Genomic DNA, 19,101 nt, shown 5'->3' on the forward strand with positions numbered 1-19,101 from the left:
AATATGAATACAGAGCTAGATACCTGTCTTCTCATACGAGGCAGTGCTTGTAAGGCCACTTACAAACATGAAGTACAATTATCCCTATAAGCAGATTTTATTATCCAGTTTTATTCCAATTTAGCTTCTTTTGTTGATCTCATTGAGACTTCAGAATCAATCTGAGTCTGGCCAGTGGGTATTATAAGAGCATCCCCCCAAACACTGTTTCCTTCTGCTGCCTTGTGCTGTTAAACTGTGAGGTACCAATCACTGGATGGACCACACAAAATGCCTTGAGAGTAATGGCTGCAAACTCACCCTCACTTAACATAACTAAGGGTCGGTTAATCATAAGCCCCCACCTAAGACAAAAGGCGTTTTGGACTGAGTGACTGGCTAGAGTTTGTGAGTCATGGGTGGCACTTTTATTTTGGGGGGAAAATAATCAAAATATTTGAGGGGGGCAAGTTAGACATGTGAATGCTTCCTTGTAGGGGAGGGGCACTGGGGGCAGAGGAGTGTGTGAAGAGGGGTTTTGAGCTGTAGGGAGTGGAGGGGAGTTATGGGGAGTGGGCTATATGGGGACGGATGGTCTGGGAGCTGAGAGAGTGTGGGGATTCAGGCAAGGGAGGCATGACACCCCCAGCTCATCCTATGCTGCCCTAGCTCTGCCAGTGCACCCCAACACTGCAGACCAACCCCCTGCACTCTCCAGCTTTTCCCATGAATCTCAACCCCTCTGGACCTCTCAAAGTCTTTGGGTAAAAAAAATGTAGAGATGTGAATGGTTCCTGGGAGGGAAGGGGTGATTGGGTATGCAGGAGTGGGGGTCTAGAGGTTTGGGGCTACAGCAAGAGGAGTGGGGTTATGGGGAGGGGATAAATGAGGATGGGTGGTAGGGGAGGGGGCATGGTTCGGGGGCTAAGGTGAGGGAGGTTTGGGAGTTAGGGGGTGGAGGGGTGGGAGAGTGAACGGCAGGTATGTGGGTGAGTTTCAGGAGGCCTGGGGAGAATAGGGACAGGGGCACCTGTCAGTTCCACATTTTGCATGTGCCCAGATCTGGGGTGCTTTTGCCCCTCTACGGGGGTCTGAGCCCCCTCCCTGCCCCCCTCATGTGGTCTGGTATATGTGGTCCTTGCCCATCTGGAAGTGCCAGAGTCCCTCTTGCGTGTGTGTGTGTGTGGGGGGGGGAGAATCTGGGGGCTCATGCCCATCTACAGGAGTTGGACCTATGGTTACCAACACTGTATTTCAAAAATAAGGGACTGTGTTCTTAGCACCCCCACTCCCCTCTCTTCCTGATATTTTATTTTAATATTATCCTAATCAATCATAATTAATGAGCAGCACTCACCTAAGTTCACTGGGGTAGTTCCTACTGCTCCCGATCTTGTTGTACAGCCACGAAGAAATAAGGGATGTCCCTTCTAATAAAGGACTGTTGGCATCCTTAGGACCCCTCCCGCCCAACATTTCATGTGAGCCAGGATCTAGGGGGCTTGCTCTTTTAGGAGCGTCTCAGGCCCCTTCTCTGCCCCCATGTGCGTGAGGATCTGGAAAAGCCTGCCCCTTTGAATGGGGAGCGGAGAACCGGTATGCTTCACGCCTATCCCACATGCAGGATATCATGCAGGGTCTAAGGCAGTCGGGGGGCATGGGAACACCTACTGAGAGGAATGGATTGGTTCATATGGCTCAGAGCTCTTGTTTCAGGTTGTATTATTTCCAGGGGCTGTTCTCATTCAGTGAGACTATCGCATTGACACGAATGGGCCACTTCACCCCCCTCAGAATCTCCTACCTTGTGCGTGGATGTGGAGAGAAGCCCTTTCCCTCTGGCCTTCCCATGTAAAGGTGTTTGTGACCATTCTTGGGGTGCCCAGGATGGCGTCACCTTGCTACCCTCTGCCTCTAGTGAGAGAGTCCTGCCCGCCCTAGCTGAGCGTTAGCGCCTTACACCCTCAGCCACTCACACTATGCCAGCCCTGCCTTTGCCCTGCAGGTTAACAAGAGGTGCCCCCCACTTCCCACGTCCCCTTGAATCATTCCTCTCTGACATCCAGGCACCGGCTACTCACCGAGACCCCAGGTCCTCTGCCTGCATAGGAGCCTGTGCCCCCGTGTATCAGCTTTACCTTAAATCACCACTCCTGTAAACCACACGGCAGCTGTGAGCACTTACAATAAAACAAAAGAAGGTTTATTTAAGAAAGAACAGAGATTCCACTAGAAACAAGAGCGAGTCATGGAAACAAATGGTTACATACAAAACCAAATGATAAAACTTGATCTAGGGGCAACACTTATTAATGGTTACCTTTCCTATCAGAGGTCCTATAACTTTTCTAGCTAATATAAAAGGTTTTCCCCCTCCCAAAGTTCAGTCTGTTGCAGAGCTGGCTGGCTTCCCAGGAATCAGGATCCAATCTTTCATGAAACACCTCTACTCCACCAGATGTCTCTCCCCACCCTGTGAGATACTGAGTCAAGCTTTTGTCTCTATTCAAAGACCTGCAGTCCCCTCTCTGTTATAATGTTCTCTTTTTACCTCCCAGTGGTTTCAGTTGTGTTTCATGGTTTTCCGTTGATAGTTCTGTGATGGGGCAAGGGTAGACAACTGAGCCTTGCGCTGCGTTACTGGCTAACCAGGGAGGAGTGGCAACTCCCTCCCGCTTGAACGGTCATCACCGACACATGTATTTGCCTGATGACTAACTTGTACTCCAAGCCTATTAGGTGTCATTTTCAGTATTGTCACATTACTCCTTAAATATTACTTATACGCACATCTCACAACAATTATGAATATTAATACATTACAAGCTTTCAGTAGAGACCCCACATGCTATCCTTTATGGATAAATACCATGAGAGCAGTATATTAGGCATAGTGAGTTTGTCAGGTCTGAGACAGGAGTTGCTTGTAAAGGACAACCGTCAAGTCACCTCTCTTGCTAGCTTGAAAATATTGCATTTGTCCTTTGTTTCCTGACCTTTTATTAGTTTTCATAACTGTACTGTGGACACAGTCCTCTGGGCTGAACTCGGACAAGGCCTTGCTGAATGGCTAAGTAGACATGCTCTTCATCTTGTCTAACTACATCCCAGCCCAAGTCTTGGAGAACTCCCATCAGTTAATTAAGCATGGTTTCTCTTTGCTGAATCCAGGCTGCTTATTTTTAATCAAGCTGTGCTTTCTCAAGTCTCCTTCCCTTTGATCTTTTCAGAAATGTACACAAATATTCATCTCAAGTGATATCAAACTGGCAGCCCTGCAACGTCATGGGATGCCCTGACTCTGTGCAGATAATGACTCGGAGTGGCAACTCTGCCCCTGGTCTGTGCTTAGCAAGCCTTACACTGTCTGCTAGGAAGCTGATTTTCCAGACAGTCTGTTTTCTGCTCTTGTATTTGGGGTGTGAAGTGGTGAACCTGATCGGAGTTTCTGGGATGTTTTAATAACCCCATTCCTGCCCCGCCCTGTGGTCCACTGCACAGTTCTGAGGGGAATCGGGCAGACTCCTCACACAGACTGCCAGGGACAGTTCTCTGTATGTGTGCTGGTCACAAGGCTGAGAGAAGGAAGGCCATGGATCCTGGAACACCGTGGGACCTACTGACTGACATCATGTCCCAGGAGACTGTTTCAGTGGTGATCTGCGTCTTGGCCTACTGCAACGGTGGCCTTGTGCCAGTGGCCTTGGAGCCCTCGAGCTGTGGAATCTCTAGGTCCATGAGAGTCAGCACACATGCCCCGTGCTGGGCAGCGTTGGATACACCCAGAAGAGTTCTTGTTGCGGATGCCTTTGTCACAGCACTTGTTGGGGGCCTTGGCCACTCTTCTGCTACTTTTAGAAATCTGTACTCCATTTGCTCTTCACCTTGGTCTACAGGCACGAGACACAGGCACCTGGTTTTGGCAGCCCACTGGGTCCTCTCCTGGGGCCGTGTTCTTACACACAACCCTCTCTGGAAAGTGAATCCCTAAATCTCCATGTGATGGGGGTGTCCACCCCCACACAAGTCTTGAAGGGATTAAGGTGGCTGAGGGGGCCAATGAACCCCTCAGACTGCACCTGGACGAGGAGCCAGGGAACAGGAATGAATTAGACAAGGCTCAGTTGGACTGGAACAGGAGGGTCCTGCCTAAAGCCCAGGGAGCTGAGAGCAGCAAAGGGGGTGCTGCAGGGATGTAGTCTGCAGTCACTCCCTGGGAGAAGGGAGGTGTTGGGGGGCTATAGAGCTAGGTAGCCTACAACTACTCCCTGGGAGGAGGGAGTCTGGGCTGGCCACCCCAGAGCAGGGGAAGAGCTAGAAAGGTAGGAAAGGCTCAGTGGAAAAGCAGCAAGGGGTGGAGGAGGGCAGACGTTGGCTGCTGAAGTGAGGACCCCTGAGCTGGAACCCAGAGTAGAGAGTGGGCCTGGGTTCTCGTCCCTGATATTGAGGGAGGAGCACCTGAGGCAGTGAATGGGAAGACTGCCTAGGATTGCTGGAGAAAGACTTTGGTACCCCCAGAAGGGGAGACCACGTAGTGACCTGGCTGGAGGCTGAGTCACAAAGAGGCAGCAGCAGCTCTGGGAGCAAGAGAGGGGCTGCAGACCGAGAGAGAGAGAGAGACAGAAAGATGGTGTCCAGCCGCGGGAAGGGACATCGACCTTGCACAGCTAATCCCCAGAACGGCCGGAGGAGGCACTATCTGGCAGTGAGAGTGCCCCATGACAGTCTGGTTCTAGCTTTGGGAAAGGAGTCTTCAGAAAAAAATGCAGTGAAAAAAGTCTTGAATTATAGGTCTAAAATTACCCTAGAATTATACAACAGGACTGGCACTGAACCAGAAAACCGTTAAAGACTCTTGGAACCTTTTCCACACAAACGATAATTGCCCAATGAAAACAGGATTCAGAGAAATATAAGCTGACATCAAGCTACTCATTTTTGTTATAAATTATATTGAATCTGCAGTATTGCAATTTTAATGTGAATGATTTGACCCTGAAAGAATGCAATGAAAGGCTGTCTACCACACTAACGTGGGCAGGGGAAACTTTGACTGATTCAAGCAAATCTGAGCTTTGGTTCTCGATGAGATTTCCCAGTGTTTTCAGACAGCCCCCTGCTTTTCATTGGGGGAGTTGCACAGGGCACTAGTGAAGTCAATTAAAGACTTTAACCACCATTTTTTTACTTTTTATGTTAACAAGGCAGAAGCCATCTTTTCTACACAATATTAAACCAGAGAGTCAGATCTGTTTTGCACATATTAGGGAGTTAAAAGGTAAAAAGTAACTTACACAAATGTTCTAGTTATAATAACAACCATTAAAATCCCAGGAAATTCAGAGTTAAGATTAAACTTAAAAGGAGCCCCAACATTTGTAAATATGGAAAAGCACTGTTAATGCACCCAAATAATCTTAACTCTGTCCAATAGCAATGCTAATCTCCAATTTTTCCTTCATTGATTTTTTGCTGCCTACCAGGAGAGTTGGGAGACAGCATGTATACAGTCACCCGGTTTTATTCAGGGTCTGTGAAAGGCAGTACCAGCATTTCCCTTTAACATCTTTTCGTCAGAGTTTGCAGTGTTGCTGTCAAAACCCCATCTCCTTTCAACTCTAGTGTACCAGGTGTCAGTCTGGGAGTGATTTTGCTCTTGATTGCTCTAGCAAGGAATCCATTCAGTTTGGTGGTATTTTGAAGAGAAAAAACAAAGTTACAAGTGCCCGAAGAGACTGAGGTTTACAAATTGGCTGCTGCGCATCTGGCATCTCTTTGCCCATCTTTAAAAAAGGGAAGAAGGAGGATCCGGGGAACTACAGGCCAGTCAGCCTCACCTCAGTCCCTGGAAAAATCATGGGGCAGGTCCTCAAGGTATCAATTCTGAAGCACTTAGAGGAGAGGAAAGTGATCAGGAACAGTCAGCATGGATTCACCAAGGGCAAGTCATGCCTGACTAATCTAATTGCCTTCTATGACGAGATAACTGGCTCTGTGGATGAGGGGAAAGCAGTGGACGTGTTGTTCCTTGACTTTAGCAAAGCTTTTGACACGGTCTCCCACAGTATTCTTGCCAGTGAGTTAAAGAAGTATGGGCTGGATGAATGGACGATAAGGTGGATAGAAAGTTGGCTAGATTGTCGGGCTCAACGGGTAGTGATCAATGGCTCCGTGTCTAGTTGGCAGCCGGTATCAAGTGGAGTGCCCCAAGGGTCGGTCCTCGAGCCGGTTTTGTTCAATATCTTCATAAATGATCTGGAGGATGGTGTGGATTGCACCCTCAGCAAGTTTGCAGATGACACTAAACTGGGAGGAGAGGTAGATACACTGGAGGGTAGGGATAGGGTCCAGAGTGACCTAGACAAATTGGAGGATTGAGCCAAAAAAAATCTGATGAGGTTCAACAAGGACAAGTGCAGAGTCTTGCACTTAGGACGGAAGAATCCCATGTACCGCTACAGACTAGGGACCGAATGGCTTGGCAGCAGTTCTGCAGAAAAGAACCTAGGGGTTACAGTGGACGAGAAGCTGGATATGAGTCAACAGTGTGCCTTTGTTGCCAAGAAGGCCAATGGCATTTTGGGATGTTTAAGTAGGGGCATTGCCAGCAGATCGAGGGATGTGATCGTTCCCCTCTATTCATTTGACATTGGTGAGGCCTCATCTGGAGTACTGTGTCCAGTTTTGGGCCCCACACTACAAGAAGGATGTGGAAAAATTGGAAAGAGTCCTGCGGAGGGCAACAAAAATGATTCGGGGACTGGAACACATGACTTATGAGGAGAGGCTGAGGGAACTGGGATTGTTTAGTCTGCGGAAGAGAAGAATGAGGAGGGATTTGATAGCTGCTTTCAACTACCTGAAAGGGGGTTCCAAAGAGGATGGCTCTAGACTGTTCTCAGTGGTAGCTGATGACAGAACAAGGAGTAATGGTCTCAAGTTGCAGTCGGGGAGGTTTAAATTGGATATTAGGAAAAACTTTTTCACTAGGAGGGTGGTGAAACACTGGAATGCGTTACCTAGGGAGGTGGTGGAATCTCCTTCCTTAGAGGTTTTTAAGGTCAGGCTTGACAAAGCCCTGGCTGGGATGATTTAGTTGGGGATTGGTCCTGCTTTGAGCAGGGGGTTGGACTAGATGACCTCCTGAGGTCCCTTCCAACCCTGATATTCTATGATTCTAAGTTTTCTATGGAGCTGTACTGTGCAGAGTTAGTTGTTCAGCGCTATCACACAGCCTCATGCCAGCTAGGTACTAAATAGAAAATTGCAGGATGATTGCCATTAAGTACCAACATTCTGCTGCATTTCATAGACAAAAGTGCTGTAATTTATGGTAGCGATGTACTTGGTCCTGGACTGCTGAGGATCCATGTTAATAACTTACTTCTTAGGGGTGCCCATTTCAAAAGCTCCTAAGTCACTTAGGAACCTGAGAGTTAGGCTGTTAAGGGCCAGATTTTTAAAGAGATTTCTGTGCTAAAGATGCAGATAGGCAAGTGGAGTCAGGAGCCCAAACACTCTTGAAAATACCACTAGGTGTGTATCTGTATCTTTAGGTATCTGAAACCTTTTCAAAATCTGGGCCCTAAATCTCTTTTGCAAATGCAGTGACAGGGAGGAGAGGGGGCACACTATCAAGCCAGGGCTATGGCAACGGGGGTGCTGGTGGGGATGGAGTACCTGCTCTTAAAACATCAGGATTATACCCTTTCTTAGACTCCTAAGTCACTTAGATGTTTTTGAAAATTTTTCCTCCTTGTGCCTTTTTAATCCAGGAAGTTTAACAAAGTGTCAGTGTAGACATACTAGAAATGTGGAGCTGATATCACGGGATGGATTCTGGGACAAGTGACCAATAAAATGTATCATACACTTTGGATGTTTCACCTGCACTCTGCCCATTATTCCTCCTCCCCCCTCCCACTCCCGGTTACCCTAACATTCTGAGCAACCGAGCAGCTCAAATAGCCACCACTCGTTTTGTTTTAGAGAACAGTCCCTGCTTTTCCTCCAAATATGGAATCTTCCCACCCCCCCCCCCCGCCCAAAAAAAGTAATTACTCCTGCCCAAGCCCCAGGATGGGCAATATTCGGTCCTGAACCAGCAACAAGGTCTGATCGCTTGCAACCCCACACAGCTGGAAGAGGAAGCTTTATCCTGTTGGGGAGTGGAGACTCCCAGTTTTCCAGCAGGGGCAGCACGCTCACTCTGAGCCCTGGAATATCCCGAGATATAGCTGCTCTTAAAATTGTGGCAGCGTTATGGAAAGAAAATGAGATCATTTTTAGAGTGTTTTATGACTCCTCTGTGCTCGGGGGTGCACTTGGACTCATGTGACTAAGACACCTGGCCTTAGTAGGATAAAAATTGTAGCCCTAATACCAAGTTAAAAAAATGCTCTGAAGCATCTGTAAAATAGATGGGTAGGTACTAACCGTACCAGGGCATGTACGTTTGACCCAAAGTGACCATTTGCATCCCTTTTGAGACCAGACTACAGTGACAGTGCTTGGCCATGTCACTGAAGGGTACCCTAGTATTTTCTTGTAAGGGGTGATAGATATCACTTTTCTGCTCCAAGTCTTTCCCTTCTTTATAACTATAGTTCAATAAATAAATCTGAGCAATTCAGTTACACCACACACTAGCTAAAACACAAGGGTTTCCCAACTGAACCTCTGTAGCTAGGGAAGACTGAGCTTTGATCCTGACATGTGGGTCCTCTACAATCTCTAGCAGAGCTCCAGAACCTCTGTTTCTGGTGAGGATGATGCAAGCAGACAGGAGCTCACTGATATTCAGGCTCCAGCATCAATTACAGCAGAGCCCTGATTGAGGGATGGGGCTTCCCTGATTAAGCGCCCTATAGAAGAGGAATTAGTTAGGGAAGTGGACTAGTCTGAAGAACTCAAGGATCTGAATGTGAAGGAGGCTTGGAATGATTTTAAGTCAAAGTTGCAGAAGCTCTCTGAAGCCTGCATCCCAAGCAAGGGGGAAAAAAGTGCTAGGGAAGGCTTGCAGACCATGTTGGATGAGCAAGCATCTCAAACGGGTTATTAAGAGAAAGCAGAAAGCCGACAAGGAATGGAAGATGGGATGGATCAGTAAAGAAAGCTACATCTTGGAGGTCAGAAAGTGTAGGGAAAAAATGAGAACTGCCAAAAGCCAAGCACAGTTGAACCTTGGAAAGGAAATTAAAACCAGTAGTTAAAGGTTCTGTAGCCATATAAATAAAAAGAAAACAAAGAAAGAAGAAGTGGAACTGCTAAGCACTAAGGATGGGGTGAAGATTACAGATAATCTAGGCATGGCCCAACACGTAAATGAATACTTTGCCTCAGGTTTTAATAAGGGTAATGAGGATCTTAGGGATAGTGGCAGGGTAGCGAATGGAAATGAGTATATGGAAATAGAAATTACTACATCTGAGGTTAAAGTCAAACTCGAACAGCTTAATGGGACTAAATCCAGAAGACCTGGATAATCTTCATCCAGGAATATTAATGGAATTGGCACATGAAATTGCAAATCCAATAGCAAGGATTTTTAATGAATCTGTAAACTCGGGGGCCATACCCTGTGGCTGAAAGGTTGTTAGTACAGTACCTGTTTTTAAGAAAAGAAAAAAGGTGATCTAGCCTGTTAGTTTGACCTCAGTTGTATGCAAGGTTTTAGAACAAATTTTGAAAGAGAAAGTAGTTAAGGGTATAGAGGTAAACGGAAACTGGGGTAAAACACATGGTTTCACAAAAGATAGATTGTGCCAGACCAACCTGATCTCTTTCTTTCAGAAGATAACTGATTTTTTAGACAAAAAAATGCAATAGATATAACTTACCTGGATTTCAGTAAGGCATTGGATTCAGTTCCACATGTGTACAAAATCTAAATGGGTATTGGAATGCTCGTAGTGTAAGCTGAAACAGTGGAAGAGCCCCGCTGTTCTCTAATATATATTGTGATGTACTTTGTTCTTGCATGACAAAAAACTTCTGGATGCAGGGTGGCTGAGGGTATGGCTACACAGCCAAGAAAACCCAGTAGCTGGGACCCTCCCACCTTGCAGGGTCCTAGAGTCCAGTCTCCAGCCCGAGCCCAGAAGTCTACACAGACCTGCAGCTGGAGCCCCATGAGCCCAAGTCGTCTGGCACAGGCCACCCACGGGTTTTTCTTTGCTGGGTAGACATACCCTCAGGGGCTGCCAATAGCAAAGTCATGTATAGGTATGAAATATTAATAAGAATGTGAAACACACTGACTGGACTTGTGTTCCCTTTCAGAGATGCTCTGGATGCTGCTAGCACGCTTTATAACCGAGTGGATGAGGGCGTCCACCTACTGGTGATGTTGTCAAACAAACGCATCCAGGAGCTGGAGCTAGTGATGGAATTCGAGACTTCTGAAGAATGTTTTAGGGAGGTAAGGCCAGTTTGTCATTGGTTGTAGTGATTAGCCTTGACTGCATGTCCCACAAAGGTATTTAATCCCAGTTTACATCAGGGTTTGAACCAGGTGGTAGTAAAGTAACATGCCTTCACATCACAAAAACACCCCATAAGCAACTTGGCATTTAGTAGTTTCTGCCCAGGTTGAGACGGGCACTACCCCACCTGATAGCATTCAGTGACCTGGCTTTCCTGTACTGATGAGACATACAGACTTGGGACCAGATTTTCAGATGTGCTGAGCACCAAGTCAGCGGGTACTCTGTATGCTCAGCACCTCTGAAAGTCCAGCCCCAAACATGTGACCTTCATACCTGTTTGATCCAGTATAACCCCATTAATGTCAGCGAGGTTCCCTCTGATATACACTGATGGAAGTCAGATTAGTCCCTTAGAGTGCAGAGGCCTCCTGGCCAGGAGCACAAACACATGGTGTTTCCCATGATGCACTGCAGATTCAGTTCCACATTTGTACTAAATCTAAATCTGGAGGTACCTCTGAGGAGCCTTTCTCCCACGTCAGAGGAGGCTGATGGGGGCTCATTCCATCCCTTCAGAGTGAACAGAGCCATCTCAGCCCCCAGGATGGGAATGGGATTAGGGAGTGTGTTTGTAGGGAAGGCAGATGAAGACCAACATCCTTACCCAGCTGACAAAGTCTGACTATCCCTGAGGAGATGAGCCCAGTGCTAGTGATTGGCCTGTGATGAGGAGCTGCTAGGAATAACATGGACACTGGAGATTATATTGAGCGCTGTGTTCAGGAAACAGAGAGCAGATGTCATAGGGCCCCAGATAACCACATAAGAGTGACTCCGTTGCTGTGATCAGGGTAAAGCCGTTGCTCCTCATCCTTCTGCCAGACAGAAATTGGAGTGGGGAGCAGATGTGGCAGCAAACGGAGCGTTGGCAGCAGGAGCAGTAGGAAGATAGGACCAGCCCAGGAGTTGCAGAGGTTTCATCTGACTGCTGTTTTCCCAGAAGCACAGACCTCAAGCAGCCGCTCACTTTGCTTATGCCTAAGGCCTGTGAGCAACAGCAGAGCTTAGCAATTATCCAGGGACCTAATGTGGGAAAGGTCCATGCGTAAAGCAGGAGGCATACACTGAAATGCTGAGATGTGGGGAGAAATGCTCATGCATTCTTTCCAGTGATTAAATGACCAACCTCACCAGAGAAGCTCCCTGCTCTTTCCACACAAAGGCCTGCCTTGCACAGCGGCACTGACTGACAAATAGTACAACTGCTTTCCCCTTTTTCTCCTAGGTCAGCACTTGGATCGAGAATGTTGGCAGGAAGCAGCTAAAGGAAACGATTGACCTGGACGATTCTTTGGAGCTCCTGCTTCAAGCTCAAAAGCAGTTCAGGGAATTTGATCTTGTTGCCAGTGTAAGTGTTCTCCGATTGGAAAGAGGGGCAGAAGAGTTCATGGTGGGAAAGAACACCCCTGCCTACCACAATAGTGGGGGAACTGGCAGGCGAATGTAGCCTGCCAGGCTGATTCCATAGTGTGTGCTGACACCACCCTGGGGGCACATCCCATAGATCAGCCTTAAACGACCTCTGACCTAGACTTGAACAGAGTGATCCATACACACAAGACTGGAGACACCAACACATTTGTGTGTAGCTCCGAGAGAGACTGACGGTATTGTGCTATTCCTCCTGGAATGCTGTGGAGTCCGCCTTAGTCTCTGCCTATGTGGGCTGAGAATTTTATTGAACATGTGTTTCAGAGGGAGACTGTGTAATTCACATCTGTGTCTCTGAACAACTCCACCTGGGCCTTCATGATGTCTCCTGTCACATTCCCCTGTCCGCTCTCCAAACTGCCAGCAGTGTCTGCCTCCCCCACCACCTCCCCATTCCTTTCCTTTGCCCATCACTCTCTCCAGGACTTTTTCCATGCTGTCCATATGTTTGTAACCCTTCTGCTAAGTGGTTTCAGCAGCAACCAGGGCTGGGTTCAATATCCAGGGGTCTTCTTAACATTACAAAACAGAACTGGCTCAAGCCCCCACCCAGTAATCTGAAAAAACTAAACACCACCCCAGGTGCCTCTTAGAGGCAGTACTTCCCTGTTCGCAAGCACGGGCTCTGTGTATGACAAAAGAAAATTTTTTATTGAAGTGAGAGGAAACTTGGCATTAATTTGGGAAAATACTGCAACACCGATACAAAAGCATGTACGCCTTAAGTAACCACCCACCCAACAGTACATTGGGCAGTGTCGTTTGCCTCAGTGTCCTACCTTTCGGAGTGAAAGTCCAACGAACGAATGTCCCTTCAATATGCCACTCAGTGAGCCTGATCAGCTCTGTCTTTAAATACTGGAGAGGGGTGGGTCAAATGGTGTCCCGGACTTGTTAAGCAGAGTTCACGCCACCAGGAAGGAACACCTGCCTCCGCCCCATCTGACTTTCACCAGGATTTGGCATCCCACCCCTTGCTTAGCAAGTGAGGTTATTCTTCGAGCGCTTGCTCATATCGATTCCAATTAGGTGTGTGCGCTCGCTGCGTGCACGGCCGTTGGAGAATTTTTACCGTAGCAACACCCGATGTGTCGGCTGTGGAGCCCCCTGGAGTGGCGCCTTCATGTTGCTGGATATATACCCCAGCCGACCCAGCGCCCCCTCAGTTCCTTCTTACCGCCCGTGACGGTCATTGGAACTGTGGAGCGTGGCTTTGCTACTCTCCACTCTCCCTAGCGTTCTTCCTACAGTTCGTTAAGTTTAGTTATAGTGTTTAATAGTTATAGTTGTAGTTGTGTAGTTGTTTGTATTAGTGGAGTGGAAGGAGTTTCCCCTCCTCCCCGTACTTTGTTTGGGCTCATGTCCAAGGCTCCGGGCTTTAAGCCCTGCGGCTCCTGCTCCAAGCCCATGCCAACGGGCGACCCCCACAACTCTTGCCTGAAGTGTCTGGGGGAATCTCACCAAGCGGAGAAGTGCAGGGTTTGCAAGAGCTTTCGTCCCCGGACTAAGAAGAAGCGGGACTTTAGCTTAAGACAGCTCCTTATGGAGGCGTCTCTTAGTCCTCAGCCTCCAGCGGCGCGACAAGACCCGACACCAAGTGCTTCGGTGCGCAGTGCCCTGGCTTCAGCGGCAGGAACGGCACCGCAGTTGGACTCTGATAGAGAACCGCGGCACCGACGTTCCCTGGCACTGCAATCGACCCCATCGGTCTGGCACCGATCTCACTAGCCTGGCCAGAAGCGGCACTGGAAACCGGAAAAGGTTGGCCCAACTCAGCAGGCACCACCCTTTCCGGATCTGCCAGCAGAGCCACGTCCCACAGCAGAGCGCCATGGGACACAGGTGACGGCCTCAGCTCTGTTGACTCTGGCACCGAGAGCGGAGCCGTTGAGTCTGGTGCGACTGGACTCCCCGACTCGCAGCGCGGTTGAGGTCCAATTGCCGTCTACTCCAGATACCTTTGTGACTGGAAGGGATCTGATTGCCATGACAGTGTTGGCATCCCCTCAGCTGACCAAGGCACCAGCACTTGTCTGATTGGCACCATCCGGAGGCAAACCGGCTCTTATTCACCTGCTGGCACCGTTGGTTGAGCCGCGGCCCTGATCCCGCTCTCGGCACTGTTCCCACTCCTGACGCTGCTCACAGTCCCGGCGCCGTTTGCAGTCCCGGCACCGCTCTCCATCACGCAGAGGGTCCATCCAGGGTGGCCTTACCACTTATCTGGTCCATTCAAACCGTGGCCAGAACAATCTGGCAAACACCCACTTCTATTCCCCTGACTGCTAAGGGGGTGGAGCGGAAATATTTCGTCCCCTCCAAGGGATATGACTATTTGTACACTCACCCACAGCCCCATTCACTGGTGGTGGCCTCAGTGAATGAGAAGGAGCGACATGGTCAACAAGCCCCAGTGCCCAAGTCAAAAGAGGCCAAGCTCCTCAATTTATTAGGGCGCAAGGTCTACTCCTCGGGGGGGCTCCAGCTCCAGATCACGAACCAGCAGGCTCTCCTGAGCCGATACAATTTTAACTCTTGGAACTCCATGATGAAGTTCAAGGAGCTGGTTCCTCTGGAGTCCAGAGAAGAGTTTGGGGCTCTGGTAGAAGAGGGCAAAACGGTCACGCGGACCTCATTGCAAGCCTCATTGGACACCGCAGACTCTGCCGCTCGGACCCTCTCTTCAGGAATCACAATGAGGTGCATCTCTTAGCTGCAGGCTTCTGGCTTACCACCAGAGCTTCAGCAAACACTACGGGATCTCCCCTTTGATGGAGAGGGCCTGTTTTCGGACAAGACTGACTCGAGGCTTCAAAGCCTCAAAGACTCAAGGTCCATAATGTGTTCGCTGGGGATTCATACACTGGCTACCCAGCAGAAGCCATTTAAACCGCAGCCTCAACGCTCCTATCCTCCTCCTCGGCTGAGGCAGGACTTCTATAGGAGATGGGGGCGCAGTGGCAGGAGGAAACCCTTCAACCACCAATCTGGCCAGTCCCAGGGTCCTTCTAAGCTCTTGGTAGGTTCCAAACAAAACTTTTGAAGGGACGCCCCAGGACGGTGTACCGGACCTCATTCAGGATCCTACCCCACCCTTCTTGAATCATTTATCCCATTTCCACCGTGCCTGGTCCCTCATAAACCATGGACTGTTGGGTTCTTCACACAGTGGAAAGGGGATACTCTCTCCAATTTTCTTTCTTCCCACCCTCCCTCCCCATCCCTCTTCAGGGACCCCTCTCACAAGTAACTCCTTATTCAAGAGGTTCAGATGCGCCTCACCATGGGGGCGATTGAGGAGGCTCCAAGGGAGCTAAGGGGCAGGGGGTTTTACTTCTGTTACTTCCTAATCCCCAATGCTAAGGGTGGGCTTCGGCCTATCCTGGACTTGCGTGGACTCAACAAATTCATGGTAAAATTGAAGTTCCGCATGGTCTCCTTGGGCACCATTATACCTTTCCTGGAGACTGGTACGCCACCCTCGACATGAAGGACGTGTATTTTTCACATCACGATCTATCCGGTACACAGATGCTTCCTCCACTTTGTGGTCAACCGCGAACATTATTAGTTCATGGTCCTTCCATTTGGCCTCTCTACGGCCCCCCAAGGTGTTCACCAATGTATGGCGATAGTGGCATCCTTCCTTCGTTGACGACGGATACAGGTATACCTGTATCTCAATGACTGGCTCATCCGAGGGCACACCAAAGAAAAAGTACAGTCTCACCTTCAATTGGTCACAGATATATTTTGTTGGTTAGACCTCCTTCTCAAAGTGGCGAAGTCAATGCTAGAACCAACCCAAAGAATAGGGTTCATCGGAGCTGTCCTGGACTCCATGCGTGCTTGAGCCCTCCTTTCAGACGCTCGTTTCCAAGCTTTGTCGAGCCTCATACTGAGCCTTCAAAGCTTCCGAACCTCAATGGCGAGATCGTGCCTGAGTCTCCTAGGTCACATGGCTTCCTGCATATATGTGACTAGGCATGCCAGACTACGGCTCGACCCGCTTCAAGACTGGTTGGCATCAGTCTATTGACCAGGTTGAGACAGCCTGAGCCTGGTGGTCACCGTCTCGGAGAGTGTCCTGTCCTCCCTCCAATGGTGGCTAGATCCCGAGGTAGTATGCGAAGGAGTCCCCTTCCACACCCCTCAGCCCTCCTTGTCCCTCATTACGGACGCGTCAGCCCTGGGATGGTGCGCCCAACTCAGGGACATCCAGACACAGGGTCTATGGGCCCCGTCCGATCTCTCTCTCCATATCAACGTATGGGAGCTGATGACGGTACATCTGGCTTGTCAAGCCTTTCAGGAGCGGCTGCATGGTTGTTGTGTAGCAGTCCTCACAGACAACACCACAGCCATGTTCTACATCAACAAACGAGGGGCGCTCATTCCTCCCCCCTTTGTCAGGAGGCCATTCGACTGTGGGAGTTCTGCATAGCCCACTCTATTTACCTGGCGGCGTCTTCTCTCCCAGGGGTCCAGAACATGCTGGCGGACCACCTCAGCAGGTCCTCCCAATCCCACGAGTGGTTGCTCCATCCGGATGTCATCCTCCCCATCTTTCTAAGGTGGGGGTTTCCCCAGGTCGACCTGTTTGCCTCCCCCAGCAATTGGAAATGCCCAGCTTTCTGTTGCCTCCAAGGCCGCTCCCCAGCTCTCTCACAGACGCCTTCCTACTCCCGTGGATGAGCTGATCGTTTTACGCCTTCCCGCCATTTCCCCTGGTACACAAGGTCCTGTTCAAGGTGCGCAGGGACAGAACACGGCTGATTCTGGTCGCCCCGGCATGGCCCAGGCAATATTGGTACACCACACTGTTGGAGATCTTAGTGGATGCCCCAATCCCGCTGCCCCTTTTTCCAGACCTGATCACTCAAGATCATGGCCACCTTGTCACCCCGACCTTCGGTCCCTCTACCTCATGGTGTGGATGCTGCATGGCCGAGCCATTCAGAACGCCTCTGTTTTTATTTGGTGCAGCAGGTCCTGTTGGGCAGCAGGAAACCTTCCACTCGGCCCACATATATGGCTAAATGGAAGCGATTCTCATGCTGGTGCACTTACTGCAGCACGGCCCTCCTCCAGGCGTCCGTGCCTCTCATTCTGAATTATCTCCTGAGCCTGAAACAACAGGGCCTGGCCATATCATCCGTCAGAGTTCACCTGGCAGCCATCTCAGCTTTCCACCTGGGAGTGAATGCCTGATTTGTCTTCACCAGCCCCATGGTCGGTAGATTCCTCAAGGGCCTGGACCATCTCTACCCACAGGTACGGCATCCAGTCCCCATGTGAGAACTTAACCTGGTCCTTTCCAGACTTATGGGGCCCCTGTTTGAATCATTGGCCACCTGTTCCCTCCTATTCTTCTCTTGGAAAACAGCTTTCCTCGTTGCTATCACTTTGGCGAGGCGTGTCTCCGAACTCAAGGCTCTTACCTCAGAACCACCTTACAGGATCTTTCATAAGAATAAGGAGCAGCTGCGACCTCACCCTGCCTTTCTTCCCAAGGTGGTATCGACCTTTCATATCAACCAGGACATCTTCCTCCTGTTTTTTTACCCAAAACCGCACACCAGTCATCAGGAACAGCGGCTACACTCCCTCGATGTTCGTAGGGCTCTTGCCTTCTACACTGAATGTACGAAGCCATTCCGGAAAACAACGCAGCTCTTCGTCACGGTGGCAGACCGGGTGAAGGGCCTCCCGGTCTCCTCCCAGCGGATCTCTTCTTGGATTATGTCCTGTATTCGTGCTTGCTATGATCTGGCCGGGGTCCCGACCCCTCCTCTCACGGCTCACTCCACGAGGGCTCAGGCCTCGGCAGCGGCTTTCCTGGCCCAGGTGCCAATCCAGGAGATCTGCAGAGCCGCAATTTGGTCTTCAGTACATATGTTTGCCTCCCATTATGCCGTCATTCGGCAGGCCAGAGACAATGCAGTGTTTGGTAGAGCAGTCCTACAATCCACGGTACTTCACTCTGACCCCACCACCTAGGTAAGGCTTGGGAGTCACCTAATTGGAATCGATATGAGCAAGCACTCAAAGAAGAAAAGACAGTTACTCACCTTTGTAACTGTTGTTCTTCGAGATGTGTTGCTCATATCCATTCCAAACCCGCCCTCCTTCCCCTCTGTCGGAGTAGCTGGCAAGAAGGAACTGAGGGGGCACTGGGTCAGTTGGGGTATATATCCAGAGCCATGAAGGTGCCACTCCAGGGGGCTCCACAGCCGACTCACCGGGTGTTGCTAGGGTAAAAATTCTCCGACGGCCGTGCACGCAGTGCGCACGCACCTAATTGGAATGGATATGAGCAACACATCTCAAAGAACAACAGTTACAAAGGTGAGTAACTGTCTTTTCAGCTCAGGGGACTCCCTCAGTTAGGGCATGGTCAGTACAGTTCTGCTGCCTTTTACTCTTACAATCCAGATAACAACTTTTCATTACTCCTGCGTTCAAAACTGAAGTGACTTGTAACCCAAAACTGATACTTTGGCAAAGCAGCTCCATCTGCTGTGCCCCTGGGCCAGTGGTTCTCAAATTTTTGTACTGGCGACCCCTTTCACACAGCAAGCCTATGTGTGCGACCCCCCCTTATAAATTAAAAACACTTTTTTATATATTTAACACTATTATAAATGCTGGAGGCAAAACTGGGTTTGGGGTGGAGGCTGACAGCTCACAATCCCCCATGTAATCACCTCGTGACCCCCTGAGGGGTCCCAACCCCCAGTTTGAGAACCCCTGCCCTAGACGGAGTAGGTTTGTCTTTTCAAAACTGTCTTCTCCTGAAGTCTTTCCCCCCTCCCCACGCCAGTTCATCACTAGTATCAGGAGAGAGCTCATTCAGACCTGCTTACATGAATAAAACACCTTCCTGGTCCTGGTTCTCCAAGCCACAGCTGCCTCCTCAGGCAAATTCCTCTGAAAAGCTCACCGCTTTCAAGCCACCTATGAGACAGTTATTGTACGTAGAGCTCAGTGGATAAGTTACATGTCTGTGCATGGGATGGGAATGTTTACAGAAATTTCCAGAATGTGTCATGGATTTTTTTGAACTCACTTTAGATTCTTGAAACACTTCAATTTCCTTGACCCTAAGTAGCCTGTTGTCATGAAGGCCTTTTATGCTAAAGCTACAGATTCACTGCATCTAATCTGAGCTTCACAATTTAATGTGGGTGCTTATAAAGAATGA

General features: G+C 49.4%; 1 protein-coding gene across 1 annotated transcript in view; it reads left to right on the forward strand.

Moving 5' to 3' along the window:
* Positions 1 to 19,101, forward strand: part of PLEKHG4 (pleckstrin homology and RhoGEF domain containing G4) — a 138,140-nt gene that overhangs the window by 72,751 nt on the left and 46,288 nt on the right. Inside the window, exons 12-13 of the mRNA XM_077831409.1 lie at positions 10,261 to 10,399; positions 11,692 to 11,814. Coding sequence (XP_077687535.1) covers positions 10,261 to 10,399; positions 11,692 to 11,814 — 262 coding nt within the window. The remainder of the gene's footprint in view (positions 1 to 10,260; positions 10,400 to 11,691; positions 11,815 to 19,101) is intronic.

The sequence above is a fragment of the Eretmochelys imbricata genome, chromosome 12 (assembly GCF_965152235.1).
Source record: "Eretmochelys imbricata isolate rEreImb1 chromosome 12, rEreImb1.hap1, whole genome shotgun sequence".
In the NCBI taxonomy this organism is placed as follows: Eukaryota; Metazoa; Chordata; order Testudines; family Cheloniidae; genus Eretmochelys; species Eretmochelys imbricata.